This window comes from Leptodactylus fuscus, chromosome 5 (genome assembly GCF_031893055.1).
Source record: "Leptodactylus fuscus isolate aLepFus1 chromosome 5, aLepFus1.hap2, whole genome shotgun sequence".
Lineage (NCBI taxonomy): Eukaryota > Metazoa > Chordata > Amphibia > Anura > Leptodactylidae > Leptodactylus > Leptodactylus fuscus.
Genome location: NC_134269.1, coordinates 10,907,466 through 10,924,406, shown reverse-complemented (window position 1 = coordinate 10,924,406; position 16,941 = coordinate 10,907,466). Strand labels below are relative to the sequence as shown.

Genomic DNA, 16,941 nt, shown 5'->3' with positions numbered 1-16,941 from the left:
CCTTGCACCAGAAGTGTTTTTGGCCCTTGGAATGAGTAGAGCCTTGCACCAGCAGTGCTTTTGGCCCTTGAGTTTAGTTGAGCCTTGCACCAGCAGTGTTTTTGGCCCTTGGAGTGAGTAGAGCCTTGCACCAGCAGTGTTTTTGGCCCTTGGAATGAGTAGAGCCTTGCACCAGCAGTGTTTTTGGTTCTTGGGGTTAGTTGAGCCTTGCACCAGCAGTGTTTTTGGCCCTTGGGGTTAGTTGAGCCTTGCACCAGCAGTGTTTTTGGCCCTTGGTGTTAGTTGAGCCTTGCACCAGCAGTGTTTTTGGCCCTTGGGGTTAGTTGAGCCTTGCACCAGCAGTGTTTTTGGCCCTTGGGGTTAGTTGAGCCTTGCACCAGAAGTGTTTTTGGCCCTTGGAATGAGTAGAGCCTTGCACCAGCAGTGTTTTTGGCCCTTGAGTTTAGTTGAGCCTTGCACCAGCAGTGTTTTTGGCCCTTGGAGTGAGTAGAGCCTTGCACCAGCAGTGTTTTTGGCCCTTGGAGTGAGTAGAGCCTTGCACCAGCAGTGTTTTTGGCCCTTGGAGTGAGTAGAGCCTTGCACCAGCAGTGTTTTTGGTTCTTGGGGTTAGTTGAGCCTTGCACCAGCAGTGTTTTTGGCCCTTGGGGTTAGTTGAGCCTTGCACCAGCAGTGTTTTTGGCCCTTGGTGTTAGTTGAGCCTTGCACCAGCAGTGTTTTTGGCCCTTGGGGTTAGTTGAGCCTTGCACCAGCAGTGTTTTTGGCCCTTGGGGTTAGTTGAGCCTTGCACCAGCAGTGTTTTTGGCCCTTGGGGTTAGTTGAGCCTTGCACCAGCAATGTTTTTGGCCCTTGGGGTTAGTTGAGCCTTTCACCAGCAGTGTTTTTGGTTCTTGAGGTGAGTTGAGCCTTTAAACAGCAGTGCTTTTTGACCTTCAGGTGAGTTGAGTTATGCACCAGCAGTGTTTTATTTTTTGGCCCTTGGGGTGATTAGAGCCATGCAGCAGCAGTTTTTTTTGGCCCTTGGAGTGAGTAGAGCCTTGTAGCAGCAGTGTTTTATTTTTTGGCCCTTGGGTTGACCTCTAAAAAATTAGATTTCAGGCCCTTGGGGGAGCCCTAAAAATTATTTTGCAGTCCCTTGGGATGGAGCCCTAAAATATTGCATTGCACGCCCTTGGGGGGTAACTATGAAAAATTAATGAAGTTTTTTAAGAATTACATTAGGGTGAAGGGGCTAGGGTTGGAGGAGGAGGAGGAGGAGGAAGATGAGTGAATTGGGTGCTAGCAGCCCCTCTCCAGTATCTGGACTGTGGACTGGATACCCAGCTGGATATCCACGTCCCCACCCCCTTCTGCTACTGATGAGGGGCACTTCTGACAGCCCTGCTCCAGTATCTGGATTGTGGACTGGATATCCAGCTGGATATCCACGTCCACGTCCTCGCCCACGTCCCCTGCTGCTACCCTGCTTCATGATTGGCAGGTTCACTGTATGTTTCTCACACTGAGAACAAGCTCTCCCTATCACTCCAAAACGAAAATCAGACGAAGATGGCCGACACTATTCTTATGAATCAGAGGTCACATGTTTTCGGCAGCCAATGGTTTTTCCAATTTTTTTTCAACGCCTACGTTGTCGTAGTTCCTGTCCCACCTCCCCTGCACAGTTATTGGTGCAAAAAACGTGCCAGGGAAGGTGGGAGGGGATACACATTTTTAATGCGTTTGCCGCGTGTTATTCGATTGCAATCGAATATCCCGAACGGCCTGATAGTCGATCGAATACCAATTTGATTGAACGCCGTTGGCTCATCTCTAGTTGCAGATATTACAGGAATTGTCCTTGTGTTGATGCTATTTACAGGGGGCACAGTGGGAGAAACCAATATTTTAAGGGGTGCGGTATGTAGCACTAATATTTTTAGGGGACGTGGTGTTGGGAATGTGGATACATGTACATATCATTGTGTATTCATAGTATAGTAATTCAGTCTAAAATTCTAGGCTGGGGCAAAATTTCTATAATATTATATGGAATGTATTAATATATTACACTTACTTTCTTCATTTAGATTCTACTTTAATGTATCGCAATTTACAAAATTTTAATTGTATGGGCAATTTTTGGACGGCTCTACACCTCCGCAACTCATATACATCTTGGGTTGGGAATCTGATGTTAAAAATTTACAGCTCACCCCTGGATCAGATCACTTTTTTATGATCTCAAATATTTTATTACCTTCAATAATACAATATAGTGGAGAAGTAACATCTGCTCGCTCACCACGGAAATTATCATCCAGGGAAATACTTACCAGCCCGCCATCATAATTATCATGAAAAAAAAAGATTCATACAGTGTCCTTATGGGGCTCCTCCGAAATGACTGCTCTCCAGTATATAAGACACCTCCATCTATTACAGATTAGATACATAGATACAGGCGAAGGCTGAAGTACCCGGGGAAATGTAAGTAGAAGACACACAGAATACTCCTAGTAAGTCCGTCATATACCTGCTGCATACACAAAAATATACACTTAATATATTTTTTGTAACTAATTTGTGATTTTGGATTTTGGAAATTCTTTAACTGTATATAACATTGCAGCATCCCAGAGTGAGCCGCTATATGTTTTATGTTTTATGTCTTGTTTGTCCCGTCTTCCATATTCTATGTAAGATGTGAAAAATCTGCCATTTTCTGAATATTTTACACTTTCTATAATTTGAACAATGCTGTACTACCTTATGGCCAATCACAGACCACTGGGCGGGGTTGAAGAAAGGGTTTATAGTTCCCTGTTGGGAATCACAGTCCAGTCCAGTCCAGTTCCAGTTCTCCAGAGGGAGAAGTCAGTTAGGAATCCAGCAGACACCAGCCCAGCCTCTAGGAGGGAGTCTTCTTGTTCCAGGTTCGTTCCGGAGATAGTCCCTGAGATAGGGAGTTATTTTGTGCATCTCTGAGTATCCCAGTTTATCCAGAGATAGCCCCTATCATAGGCAGAAAGTCTTTCATCTCAGAGAGACGTCTGCTTTCATGCCAGTAGGAGTAACAGAGGTACATGACAGAAGTATTTCAGCCAAGGTTTCAGGTACTCGGGTCTCTATCAGGACTCTTTGCCCCATTTTCAGCCCCTACCCGCTGAGGTAGGGAGTGGTACGAGTGGAGGAGTAGGCGAACTGTATCACTGCAGAGTCTGTGTCATTCCTGGCAAAAACTACTAAGATCAACGCTTTGGGGAATGAAAACTGTATCTGTACCCATCTGCAAGCTGCTGGTGAATCTGTTGAAGCTGTTCAAGAAAGAGTTCTTTGGTTTATCCAGCAACACTGGACTCCTGAGTCGTTACCTGCATCAACACCAAGGGCCCTTCTGAACACCATCACACTGGCTCAGCTACCGGTAGGAGAGGTCCCTTCTCCCAACTAGAAGAGCCCCGGGGGAAACAAGACACTATCTTCTCCATCACATAGTGCTGCAGGACCCCCCTTGGCTGCATGCAGCCCTGCAGAGGAATTGAGGTGAGAGAGGAGCGTCCCCGGCCTAGCAGGTGGCACAGCCAGTGTCATCTTTATTCTCACTCTCCGGTTGCCTCTACTGGGTTGTAACATAGTAATAAAACATGATCTAATGCGGACATATGGTATAACGTACAGTAAGTGATCTTACATGTTTTCCATTCCCAGATCAACCAATGGATAACTATGTGAACATGGTCCATCTGTATATGGCATTTATCGAGATCCTTCTCTTACACCCAAGGTCAGTTTTTCACTCCATGGGTCAGATGTGTAGATTACCTCCTATATCAGACCTAGAGGGCATAAGACAATCTGGAGATATCATGGTTGGAGTTTTATTACCTATCAACACTGATAAGATCTACCAAAAACTTACCTTCAACGTCCGGCCTCCCAAGACCAACTGCACATTGTAAGTCCGTCTTGAACTATTGTATATTTGTGGTTGATATATCATTTAATTCCCTTCACTTTCCATATACAGAGATATATGATAGAAAAGTTGATCTGCATTTCTTTCTTTCTTGGAGAGCTGGGGTCACGGGTACAAGTTACAAATTTTGTCTCATGATCTGAAGGAGCCACAGATGAAACAAAAGGTTCGAGTGTTGTATCAGTATAAGTAGACTTGTAAGAAATGGTCAAGGATATTTATAGCAAATGGTCAGGGGGAGAAGGTCCTGGACAATGTGATAGTGAAGGGGAGAGATCTTCTAAGTCGTTCTAGTGGGGGGCAAAGGTCCTTCCTCAAAAATGTGCTAGTGGTTCTCTTTAGATGTTCTCCACTGAGATCTTTTGAAATCAATGGGATTCTGTTTTGAAGCGCTCATACTGACACGTTTTTACGTGTCAGAATGAGCGCCGTGTTACATCATGGGAACGGGCCCTTATTGTTAGGTCATGTTCATCTCTTTTTTTGGCTTAGTTCCTCCAAGGTTTATTTTGTCAGGACATCTGGGGTGCTAGGTGGTTGGCAAAGATACCGACTCCAAGGTAACAGTCCAAATGTCGAGCTTTATTCAGTCCAACGAACACTGGTACATGCAGCAGCAAAGAAAAATATAAAATAAACATCTGCCCATCTTGGCTCTAACTAAACAAAAGTTGGTTGCCTCGCCTACAATAGAACCCATTTCAAAAAGTCAGGAACCTCTCAGGTAGTCACAACCCCCTTCAGGTAGTCACAACCCCCTAGGTGGCTTTCCAACCAAGTTCTGCCTCAGTCTGCTAGGAGAGCAGACTTCTTTGGGTAAGCTCACACGGAGTATTTTGGTAAGGATTTTGAGGCCTCAAAATCCTGACCAAAAAGACGGCTCCCATTGAAATCAATGGGAGCCGCTTTTTTCCGGGAGCCGATTTGTTCCGGATCCCAGAAAAAGAGGCGAGATGCTCATTCTTCGGGCCAATTCACCTTGCGATTTGACCTGAAGACACTCCCTCCTCCGGACTAGGCCCATTCCTCAATCAGAGCCGAGGGGGATCATCGATGCCAACAACACTCTTATTATATGGTGTCCCAGCGAGCTGCTGAGATACCGGAAAAATCACAGGCACAGCTTGAGGAATGAGTTCAGCGGCAGGTCAGCTTGACAGCTCCCGAAACGCCGGAGCAGACGGATCATCAACACAAACAACACGCTCATTATATGATGTTCCAACGAGCTGCTGTGATGCTGGAACAATCACAGGCACAGTGCAAGAAACAATTTCAGCGGCAGGCCAGCTTGAGAGCTGTCAAAATGCCGGAGCATGCGGATCATCAATGCCAACAACACACTCATTATATGACATTCCAGCGAGCTGCTGAGATACCACAACAATCATGGGCACAGCGCAAGGAACCAGTTCAGCAGCAGGCCAGCTTGACAGCTGTCAAAACGCCAGAGCAGGCGGATCATCAATACCAACAACATGCTTATTATATGGCGTCTGAATTTCCTGCATGCTTATAGGAAATAAATGTAGCTATAAAGTGTCAAAAAACTCTATATAAACAGCCAACATGAATTTTTGTTTGCCGTTAAGGGGGGATTCTCACCTGCAACCGGTCTCCGGTTTGGACATTCCGCTGGGTTTCTAGTGAATGGATTTGAAAACTGACCACTGGGTTTCCGTCTCCTGCCCAGTTTCCCCAGGGCAGAAGACGGAAACCCGGCGGAGTGCCCAAACCAGAGGCAGGTGTGAGCCCCCCTGATTTTATCATGATCTTTCAAAAATTTCTTTAATGACTATTAATAACTCTACTAAATTATAAAGAAAACCCCAAGAAATAACAATATAAAAATCAGACAAAATGGTAACTATGTTTCTTCCCCTTTCTGTTTTACGAAGGTTCAGCCTGGAATATTACCACCGGGTCCAGTCATTCCTGTTTACCATTGAGGAAATCAACCAAGATCCCAATATTCTACCGAACATGACATTAGGATTCCAGATGTATGACCCGTGTAATATACCTCACTACGATTTACAAGGGGCTTTACAGTTCCTGACTGACTCTAGTAAGACTATCACCGACAACCAATGTAATTCTAGACTACTCTTCATTGCTGCTTTTGGGGCCACAGTTTCGTTCAATTCAATCATCTTGGCTCATGTTTTGGGGACCATCAAATATCCGCAGGTAAGAAGTGATAACCACTCTATAGGGGGCACCATAGATCCCATCTCATTGATCATCTGTCCTTGACTCGAATTACTAATAATACCTCTTCGACTCCTGAACTCTCCAACTAGATTTGTACTACTACATTTAAAGACCATGTCTAGTTTTCTGTTTGTTTGCTCCCTTTGTACTGTACATTGTACAACAACATGGCGGAGGGGGATCGGAGAGTGCAGAATATGACGACATGGACTGTGCCACCTGCTAGGCCTGGTGCACTACTCACACACTCCGAATCCTCCACAAAGCTGTGCAGTAAAGGGGGACACCTGCGCTTCTTGTCTTTCCCCGGGGCACTCCTTGTAGGAGAAGGGACCTCTCAATACTAAGCCATGTAGATGTTGTTCAGGAGATGCCCTGATGGTGACGCAGGCAGCGACTCAGGAGCCCAGCGATGGCAGGGTAAACCAAATAACTTTTATTGAACAACGCCAACAGATTCTCCAGCAGCTTTGCAAGATGGTTACAGCATACAGTTCTATGCACAATGTCCAAGACTTAAGAGTTTAGCCACGGCAATATAGACACTGTAGTACTTGACATACTGTTCTCCTCTCCTCCTCTCGTACCACTCCCTAACTCAGCAGATAGGGGACTGTAAGGGGCTGCAGGTCCTGATATGGAACACTCCTGTACAGTACCTCTGTAGGCTAGCTCCCAATAGCATGGACACCAATATCTCTCGGGAACCCCCAAAGTTTTCTCACTAACTCTAGGGGCAGCCTCCAGTTGTACCTTGAAATAAGATGGTTTGAATCTTTAGCTTCTAGGATGAGTTCTCCTGCTGTCTCACTCAGCAGAGTGTCTTGTACTGGAACAGTGCAACTAGATCTGAACTTCTATACTACTGATCTACTGGACTGGACCGCTAACCGCTGGACTTCCCAACCACTGGACTAACTTTACTACAGAATATAAACCCTTTCCTTAAACCCCACCCAGTTTCCTGTGATTGGTCATGAGTAGGGTTGAGCAATGGGGATCGGAAAAGATCGGACTCCGATCGGCGATCAAGTAAATTTCACGATCGGAATTCCAACCCGATATTTTCCAGCGGGATCGAGGTCAGAGATTATTTCAAGATCGGCTCAACCCTCAAGTGACTTTTCCCATAGAGAAGCATTGACTAGGGTTGAGGATCGGGATCGGAAAAATCGGATCCTGATCGGCGATCGAGCAAATTTCACACAGACAAAACATATTGCAGCATTGCTCTGGGATGCTGAAATTGTTCAAAGTTGACTCCAAATCTAATTTTTTTAAAAAATTCCCATCAAACTATATTACATTTGTATTTATCTTCTTTTAAATTTTCAGATCAGTCCATTTTCCAGTGTTCCCCTCTTAAGTAACAGGAAAATGTTTCCATCCTTCTTCAGGACTATCTCGAGTGATGTGGTCCAGTCTAAAGCACTGGCTCAGCTTATTCTCAGCTTTGGTTGGACCTGGATTGGTCTTGTGGTTCTTGACAATGATTACGGCCTTCAGGGAATTCAGCCAATAAAGGAAGAAATAGCCAAGGCCGGAGCTTGTGTGGCCTTCATGGAATATATTCTACTTGGCCAACCAGATCGCAACGCCCCACGTATAGTACAGGCCATAAAGGAGTCCACAGCTACGGTTATAGTTATGTTTTCTATTGAAGCTGACTTAGTTCCTATTTTGAATGAGCTGGTGAAGCAGAATATCACCGGGAAGATCTTTATTGCCAATGCCGGTTGGGCCAGATCAGCGTTATTGTCCATTAGAAACTATCTTCCAGTGTTATCGGGTACTCTTGGATTTGTAAGCGTAGATTATGATGTCCCAGGACTAAGTCAATTCTTGGCCAAAATCCATCCAACAGCAACATTGACGAAGATGTATTGGGAGAAAGTCTTCACCTGCCAATTTGTTCCTGAAAACCAAACAGTTTTGTTAGAAAAATCAGTGAAGATATGCACGGGATCGGAACGTATAGACGATGTCAGGAACAATTCCAACTACATCTCCAGCCTGAAATCAACTTATAAAATGTTTGTTACAGTCTACCTTGTATCCAAAGCTTTAGATGATATGAAAAGTTGCAAAGTAGGTGAGGGGCCGTTCATCAATGGGACCTGTGCAGACATCTGGAACTTCAAACCATGGCAGGTAATAATAATGTATTATATTGTATGTGCTGGAAAAGACAATTGAGAAAGAAAATAATCAATAGTCTTTACTAACTAGAGATGAGCAAACACTGTTCAATCAAATATCAGGCCGTTCGAGGTATTCGATACCAATCGAATACCACGAGGCAAACGCAGTAAAAATTCCTCTTCCCTCCCACCTTCCCTGGCATGTTTTTTGCACCAATAACTGCGCAGGGGAGGTGGGACAGGAACTACGACAACAGAGGCATCGAAAAAAAATCGGGAAAAGGAATTGGCGGACGAAATCAGGTGACCTCCACTTTATACGAATGGTGGATTTAACATTTGATTAATTTGGGACTGTGAACTATGTGACTGTGAGACAGGGACAGATGTACAGGCAGGGTTAGCTAGGGATTACCTTTATTTAGGGGGCAATGTTACTCACCCAGCTCTTTGGGGCTCTATCTGGTCGGGATCCCTGTCAGCTTGCGATGTGCGAGAGCTGAATTTTTCCCATAGGAATGAATTGACCAGCGTTGATTGGCCGAATGCCATACAGACTACAGCATTCGGCCAATCAACGTTGGTTCTGCCAGAGGAGGCGGAGTCTAAGGGTGCATTCACACTGAGTAAACGCTAGCTTATTCTGAACGTAAAACACGTTCAGAATAAGCGGCGTCTAAAGCAGCTCCATTCATTTCTATGGGAGCGGGGATACGAGCGCTCCCCATAGAAATGAATGGGCTGCTTCTTTCACTCCGTGCAGTCCCATTGAAGTGAATGGGGAGTGCCGGCGTGTACGCTCCGGCATGAGCAGAGCTTGCCGTATACGCCGGCACTCCCCATTCACTTCAATGGGACTGCACGGAGTGAAAGAAGCAGCCCATTCATTTCTATGGGGAGCGCTCATATCCCCGCTCCCAAAGAAATGAATGGAGCTGCTTTAGACGCCGCTTATTCTGAACGTGTTTTACGTTCAGAATAAGCTAGCGTTTACTCAGTGTGAATTCACCCTAAGATTGGTCCACAGCAGTTTCCATTGTGGTCTGATCTCAGATGTAGCAGTGCTGACACAGCTGAACCTGCTGCACACTCAGCTCTGCTGCATCGGACTGCTACATCGGACACTGCTATATTGGCCAGCACTGCTACATCGGGCCATGCGCTCAGCTTGGCTACTCCGGAGTAGCCAAGCTCAGCCAACAGCCAGCTCTGCTTCATCTCCGATGTAGCAGTGCTGGGCATGCTTTCTGTTTAGCTGCATCTCCGGAGTAGCCCAGCTGAGCGCATGGCCCAATGTAGCAGTGCTGGCCAATGTAGCAGTGTCCGATGTAGCAGTCCGATGCAGCAGAGCTGAGTGTGCAGCAGGTTCAGCGCACACTCAGCTCTGCTAAATCTCCAGTGCAGCAGTGCCAGCACTGCTAGATCTCGGCATAGGAATGCATTGACCAGCGTTGATTGGCCGAATGCTATAGCATTTGGCCAATCAACGCTGGTTCTGCCAGTGGAGGCGGAGTCTAAAAGCGGTCCACAGCAGTCTCCATTCTGGTCCGATCTTAGACTCTGCCTCCTCACAGATGAGCCTCCGGCAGAAGCAGCGTTGATTGGCCGAATGCCGTACTCTGTATGGCATTCGGCCAATCAACGTTGGTCAATGCATTCCTATGGGAAAAAGTCAGCTCCAGCATATCGCTAGCTGACAGGGGTCCCGACATAATACAGTGACTTGGGCTTGTTAGATGCCCCCAGACATGCTTCCCCTGCTGTCCCGGTTGCATTCCAGGGTGTTGGCATCATTTCCTGGGGTGTCATAGTGGACTTGGTGACCCTCCTGAGTCGAATGGTGGGATCCCCTGAAACTAAGCATTTTTCCCCATAGACTATAATGGGGTTCAATATTCGTTCGAATAGGTGAATATTGAGCGGCTATTTGAAACGAATATTGAATATCGAATCAAATTCCGGAATGAATCCAGCGTCACCAAGAATCCTTAAAATGTAGCTTTTATTTGTTCATCTAAAATGTTTCATTCAGCATACCGAGGTGGCAGGTACACGTGCATGGAGCTGACTAACGATGCTACGCATTTCGGAACGCTACTGGTTCCTTCGTCATGGCATGACGAAGGAACCAGTAGCGTTCCGAAACGCGTAGCATCATTAGTAAAAAAAAAAAAAAAGACATTGCGTTTAAAGAGGATTTGTCACCTCCTCCATAACTATAGGTTATGACATCCTTCGATATTTGGCCTTCCACCATTCCTGAGCAACTTGTGCTGTTAGATTAAAGACCCAATATGCTAACTTGGCTCTCTACTGTAAGACATTGACAGACCCTCCTGACAGTAAGAGAGTATTATTGTGCCGATACAAACAGAAATTACTGCTAAGGAATGGTGGGGGCTAGAGGAAAAAGTCCAACCAAGCCAGAATAAGTGAAACATCATAATGCAAAGAGGTTGAGTTGGTGGAGGTGGCCTCTCAGGGAGGTGAAGAAGGTGCTGCAGTTAAATGACTGTTTTTGGAGCATACCATTAAATATATTTAGACTTTAGTACCATGACTATAAAGGGTACGAGTGACAACACTACTATGACACCTAGAAGAGAGAACATGACATGGCTACTTCTATGTTTGCGGTTTTGAAGAACAAAAACCTATTCATTGAACATGAACATTTGGGAGGAAGCAAAGCCCTGCTGTGACTACTAGGGGTAGGAATCTGGAAGGGACACAAAGCCAGGAACACTAATCTGGTTGTCATGTATCAGAATTTGCCTTGTTTAGAATGATATGTGACTATAGGGACTTGAGGTTCTGCCCATTGATATTATGTTGACTTCTTATCTAGAATAACCTTACTGATACTTTCTCACTAAATCTTCTTCCCCGCTTTAGCTCACTTACTATATTCGGAGGGCTCGGCCTAACATTAAATTGGACAATGCACCTTATTATGATGAGAACGGGGATCCTCCTGGGGTTTACGTCATTATAAACTGGCAGATGAAGCCCGACAGGACCTTGGCACATGTCAAGATAGGCTACTATAATAATACAGCTCCTCTGCATCGGACTCTGACCATGAACTCAAGTCAGATCATGTGGAACCTGGGGAGTAAACAGGTGGGAGGAAATAGAAATACCAAAAAGACTAGAGGTTCTGTAGTTTAAAAAAAATATTTATATATATATATATATATATATATATATATATATATATACAGAGAACCGTAACACACGTGAACACTGTATGTGACATAGCCTCAAAACGACACTACTCACCTCACAGCTATAGGCGCTGCCAAGTCGAAGAGACATTGTACCAACCTCTTTCTAAAAGGGAACTGGTCAAGGTAGATGTGATAACTCGGCAGAGGTCCCAGTAGACTGCTGACATCTGTGATTGCATTGACTGCTTGTATTAAACTGGTATAATGGTGTTGCACTCCATGGCGCACTCCAATCACAGGCATCAGTAGTCCTCTGGGGCCAAAGACACAACCCAGAAAGCCAGAAGATACCAGGAGCTGAGGACACCAAACAAATCCACCAGAACCCACTATTCCATCCTAAATTCCAAAAAAAATAGGCAAAAATTAAAAAGTATATTTTATTGATATGCTTTAAAAATAATTAACCCCTGGTAGGACACACAATATTAAAAATGTAAAGCCCCAACTTCACTGATACATTCTTCTCCACAATCCTATGGACTAAAATAAGAAAAGCAATGGATTGTGGCATTGACCCTCTCAATAAATTTATACAAATGCCTAATGGGATACACCTGAAATGACCCCGCGGTCCTAATATTAGCTAATAGGCATAAGGCCTCGTTCACATCTGCATTGGTATTCTGTACGGGGGAGTCTGCATGAGGACGCAACTGCAAGTGGTGTGCCAGTGAAAGCACATGGACCCCATAGACTATAATGGGGTCTGTGTGCTTGCCCCAGATCTCCGCAGGGATCATGCGGACAGGAAAGTAGTTCACAATCTACTATCTGGTACGGCAAGCACACGGACCCCATTATAGTCTATGGGGTCCATGTGCTTTCACTGCACAGCGCTTGCAGTTGTGTTCGGTATTCCGTTTGGGGGGGTCCCCATGTGGACTTCCCCGGATGGAATACTGAACACAGATGTGAACGAAGGGTCAGGCACTAAACAAGTATGAAAGTAAAGGGCTATGAACATAGGGAAGGGGTATATCCCAATACCAGCTCTGTATATAAAATGTAGCTACCGGCGCTTTAATGCAGAATCCCCCATGTTGTTTTTAAGAGGATACAAAGTAAATCTCCTCTCCTTATTAAAAGTTTTATTCTCTCTATTCCCTGAAATGATAGATTCCTCAGATCCCAGTCATGTACCTCTCATTGCCTGCTTGTTCTAGGATTCTTCTTCTAAGTTCCCTTGTCGTCTTCCCTATATAATTTTTGGGACATCCGCATGTAGCCATGTATATTACTCCACTATTCTTACAGTTCATGTAGCTTTTAATCTTGTAAATTTCACCCATTGACGCAGTTTGAAAAATTTTCCCCTTTTTGAGATATCTACAGGCTCTACAACCCCCACATTTAAACATGCCTTTGGGTATTGATCTATCTAAACATGTCCCTGGAGTAGAAGGTGGGCTAAGATGGCGGTGTATGAGACGATCTTTTACATTTCTTCCCCTCCCATATGTAATAGATGGTTTAAATGTAAGGAACTCTCAAATTCCATCATCCAATAGTAGGATTTTCCAGTAGTTCCCCACTATTCTCCTAACGTCTTGATGTCTTTCATGAAATGAACCAGTCTAATTTTTTGGTTTAGGTACAAGCAACTCCTTTCTATTACATGATGTTGAATGATTAAAGACCCCCTCGAGCACCTCTCTTGGATAACTCTTCTGTAGAATTCGATGGCACAGACCCAAAGCCTTAGAGTTAATCTCGCCAATCTCTGAGAAGTTCCTCCTCATTCGGAGGAACTGTCCTTTGGGTATTCCTCTTTTCAGGGGTGCATATTGAATCATGTCACTTACATGGTGAATTAAAGTCATAAAACAAAATTTTTAATGTTTCTAGGTGCCAACCTCAAGATGTAGTGACAGCTGCACCATGGGATTCAGGAAGGCCGTCCTACAAGGAAAACCACCATGTTGCTATGCCTGTGTCCCATGTCTACAAGGAGAGATCTCAAATCACACAGGTGATATTCCGGAGAATTTGTCTCTTAACCAAAACTCCCTTAGGTCAGGGTCCCATGGGCCAGAAATGCTACTATTTGGCATTTTACAGTAACTGCAAAGTGGATGGCATTCTTGCAAAACCCATGCCCAGACGAGGGTCCCAGTGGTCCCACCAAATAGACACAAACTATTTAGGATAAGTGATAAGTTGTAAATTTACCACAACCCCTTTAATGAAGATGTCCATCCTGGCTCCAATACATAGTCATGGTAAAAGACTTTCATGTATGACAAATCCATGGATCTCCAGAATGGCAGAGATCAAGTAGCTATAAGATTGAAGGTCAGTTGGGAACCTTCCTTCTCAAAAAAGGTTCACTTGAAGGACCTTGTACAATGTCAGACCCTTCTAACATCCTATCTACCAAATCTTAAATTAGCCCAACCTGGAAAATTTGAGAGCAGCCAACTTTATAATAATACATCTGTCCTACATGTTCACACCACAATAACCATTCAGGTTATATGATGCGAGGTCAGTTCAGGGTAGCCTCCATGCTTCCACTTTGATTTCCAGCTGTAACTAACCACCTGTCTCCCTATACAGTCCTATGAAAAAGTTTGGGCACCCCTATTAATCTTAATCATTTTTTGTTCTAAATATTTTGGTGTTTGCAACAGCCATTTCAGTTTGATCTATCTAATAACTGATGGACACAGTAATATTTCAGGATTGAAATGAGGTTTATTGTACTAACAGAAAATGTGCAATATGCATTAAACCAAAATTTGACCGGTGCAAATGTATGGGCACCCTTATCATTTTATTGATTTGAATTCCCCTAACTACTTTTTACTGACTTACTGAAGCACAAAATTGGTTTTGTAACCTCAGTGAGCTTTGAACTTCATAACCAGATGTATCCAATCATAAGAAAAGGTATTTAAGGTGGCCAATTGCAAGTTGATCTCTTATTTGAATCTCCTCTGAAGAGTGGCATCATGGGCTACTCAAAACAACTCTCAAATGATCTGAAAACAAAGATTGTTCAACATAGTTGTTCAGGGGAAGGATACAAAAAGTTGTCTCAGAGATTTAACCTGTCAGTTTCCACTGTGAGGAACATAGTAAGGAAATGGAAGACCACAGGGACAGTTCTTGTTAAGCCCAGAAGTGGCAGGCCAAGAAAAATATCAGAAAGGCAGAGAAGAAGAATGGTGAGAACAGTCAAGGACAATCCACAGACCACCTCCAAAGAGCTGCAGCATCATCTTGCTGCAGATGGTGTCACTGTGCATCGGTCAACTATACAGCGCACTTTGCACAAATAGAAGCTGTATGGGAGAGTGATGAGAAAGAAGCCGTTTCTGCACGTACGCCACAAATAGAGTTGCCTGAGGTATGCAAAAGCACATTTGGACAAGGCAGCTTCATTTTGGAAACAAAAATTGAGTTGTTTGGTCATACAAAAAGGCGTTATGCATGGCGTCCAAAAAGAAACAGCATTCCAAGAAAAACACATGCTACCCACTGTAAAATTTGGTGGAGGTTCCATCATGCTTTGGGGCTGTGTGGCCAATGCCGGCATCGGGAATCTTGTTAAAGTTGAGGGTCGCATGGATTCCACTCAGTATCAGCAGATTCTTGAGAATAATGTTCAAGAATCAGTGACGAAGTTGAAGTTACGCCGGGGATGGATATTTCAGCAAGACAATGATCCAAAACACCGCTCCAAATCCTCAGGCATTCATGCAGAGGAACAATTACAATGTTCTGGAATGGCCATCCCAGTCCCCAGACCTGAATATCATTGAACATCTGTGGGATGATTTGAAGCGGGCTGTCCATGCTCGGCGACCATCTAACTTAACTGAACTTGAATTGTTTGTCCAAAATACCTTTATCCAGGATCCAGGAACTGATTAAAAGCTACAGGAAGCGACTAGAGGCTGTTATCTTTGCAAAAGGAGGATGTACTAAATATTAATGTCACTTTTCTGTTGAGGTGCCCATACTTTTGCACCGGTCAAATTTTGGTTTAATGCATATTGCACATTTTCTGTTAGTACAATAAACCTCATTTCAATCCTGAAATATTACTGTGTCCATCAGTTATTAGATATATCAAACTGAAATGGCTGCTGCAAATACCAAAATATTTAGAACAAAAAATGATTAAGATTAATAGGGGTGCCCAAACTTTTTCATAGGACTGTATTGCTTCTAAATATGTTTATACGTTGTGTTTTTTTTAAACTTTTTTCTTCTCATTGTAATGTTTCAAAGTCCCTAATATTATCTAACACAGTACAAAAATAACAGAAAACTACACAAACAATTTTTTTTCTATCTATAGATTCCTTGAACTGCTTCAGATGTCCCTGGGACCAATGGCCAAATCCAGAAAAATCGAGATGCTTCCCAAAACCCATTGAGTTCCTATCTTATGAAGATATATTAGGAACCTCTTTAGCTGCAACCAGCGTGATGTCCTCAATTGTCCCAGTTCTTATCTGGGTTCTTTTCTTCCACTATAACAATACACCACTTGTGAAAGCCAGCAATTACTCCCTTAGTTGTCTACTACTGATGTCCCTCAGTCTTTGCTTCTTCAGCTCTTTGGGGTTTATTGGTTACCCTGATCGTGGTAAATGTCTCCTACGTCAGGTGTCTTTCGGTCTGGTCTTCACTCTCTGCGTTGCATGTATACTGGCCAAGACCATCATGGTGGTTTTTGCTTTCATGGCCACTCGTCCAGGAAGCAGTCTGAGAAAATGGACAACCCTAAGAGTCTCCTACTCCATTATTTGTATCTGTCTCCTTCTACAATTACTATTGTGTATCACTTGGACGTCACTGGCTCCTCCATCACCACAATACAACACAGAAGATAAACCAGATCTCATCATTGTGGACTGTAATGACAGGTCACACATGGCCTTCTGGGTCATGCTTGGTTATCTCTTTCTTCTGGCCACCATTAGTTTCATAGTGGCCTTCTTGGCCAGAAAACTTCCAGACAGTTTTAATGAAGCCCAGTTTATCACATTTAGTATGTTGGCCTTTCTTAGTGTTTGGATATCTTTTATTCCATCCTCTCTTAGTGCCCGGGGCAAATATACAGTCGCCATGGAGGTATTTGCCATCCTGGGGTCCAGTTGGGCCTTACTGATCTGTATGTTTTTTCCGAAATGTTTCATTTTACTCTTCAGACCAGAGATGAACTCTAAGGAATATCTTATGATGAGAAATAAGAATAAAGGTGCAACAAGCAGATAATAGACAGAATAAATCTTCACCAATGTAGTATATTGTCTATTGTGCTTAGAGGAGCTAAATCGTAACATTCTGAAACTGAAAAGAAGACCAATGGGGCAAATTTTCCAGTATAGACATGGTGCTTTGTTTCTGAGGGTTCCTACACTTCAATTGGTAGATAAAGAGTAGT

The 16,941-nt window shown here is 43.9% G+C and overlaps 1 protein-coding gene across 1 annotated transcript; it reads left to right on the top strand.

The window, feature by feature from the left end:
• The first annotated feature begins 3,845 nt into the window (after positions 1–3,845).
• Positions 3,846–16,772, top strand: LOC142204405 (extracellular calcium-sensing receptor-like). Its single transcript, XM_075275716.1, has 6 exons — positions 3,846–3,934; positions 5,854–6,145; positions 7,505–8,320; positions 11,206–11,433; positions 13,389–13,512; positions 15,850–16,772. Exons 1-6 carry the CDS (start codon positions 3,846–3,848, stop codon positions 16,770–16,772), a joined length of 2,472 nt encoding a protein of 823 aa, XP_075131817.1.
• Positions 16,773–16,941: the final 169 nt, after the last annotated feature.

Coding starts and splice junctions, on each gene's coding strand:
- LOC142204405 (XM_075275716.1), top strand. CDS start 3,846: ATGGTTGGAGTTTTATTACCTATCAACACTGATAAGATCTACCAAAAA. Junction 11,434..13,388: donor GGAACCTGGGGAGTAAACAG/GTGGGAGGAAAT, acceptor TAATGTTTCTAG/GTGCCAACCTCAAGATGTAG. Junction 13,513..15,849: donor AGAGATCTCAAATCACACAG/GTGATATTCCGG, acceptor TTCTATCTATAG/ATTCCTTGAACTGCTTCAGA.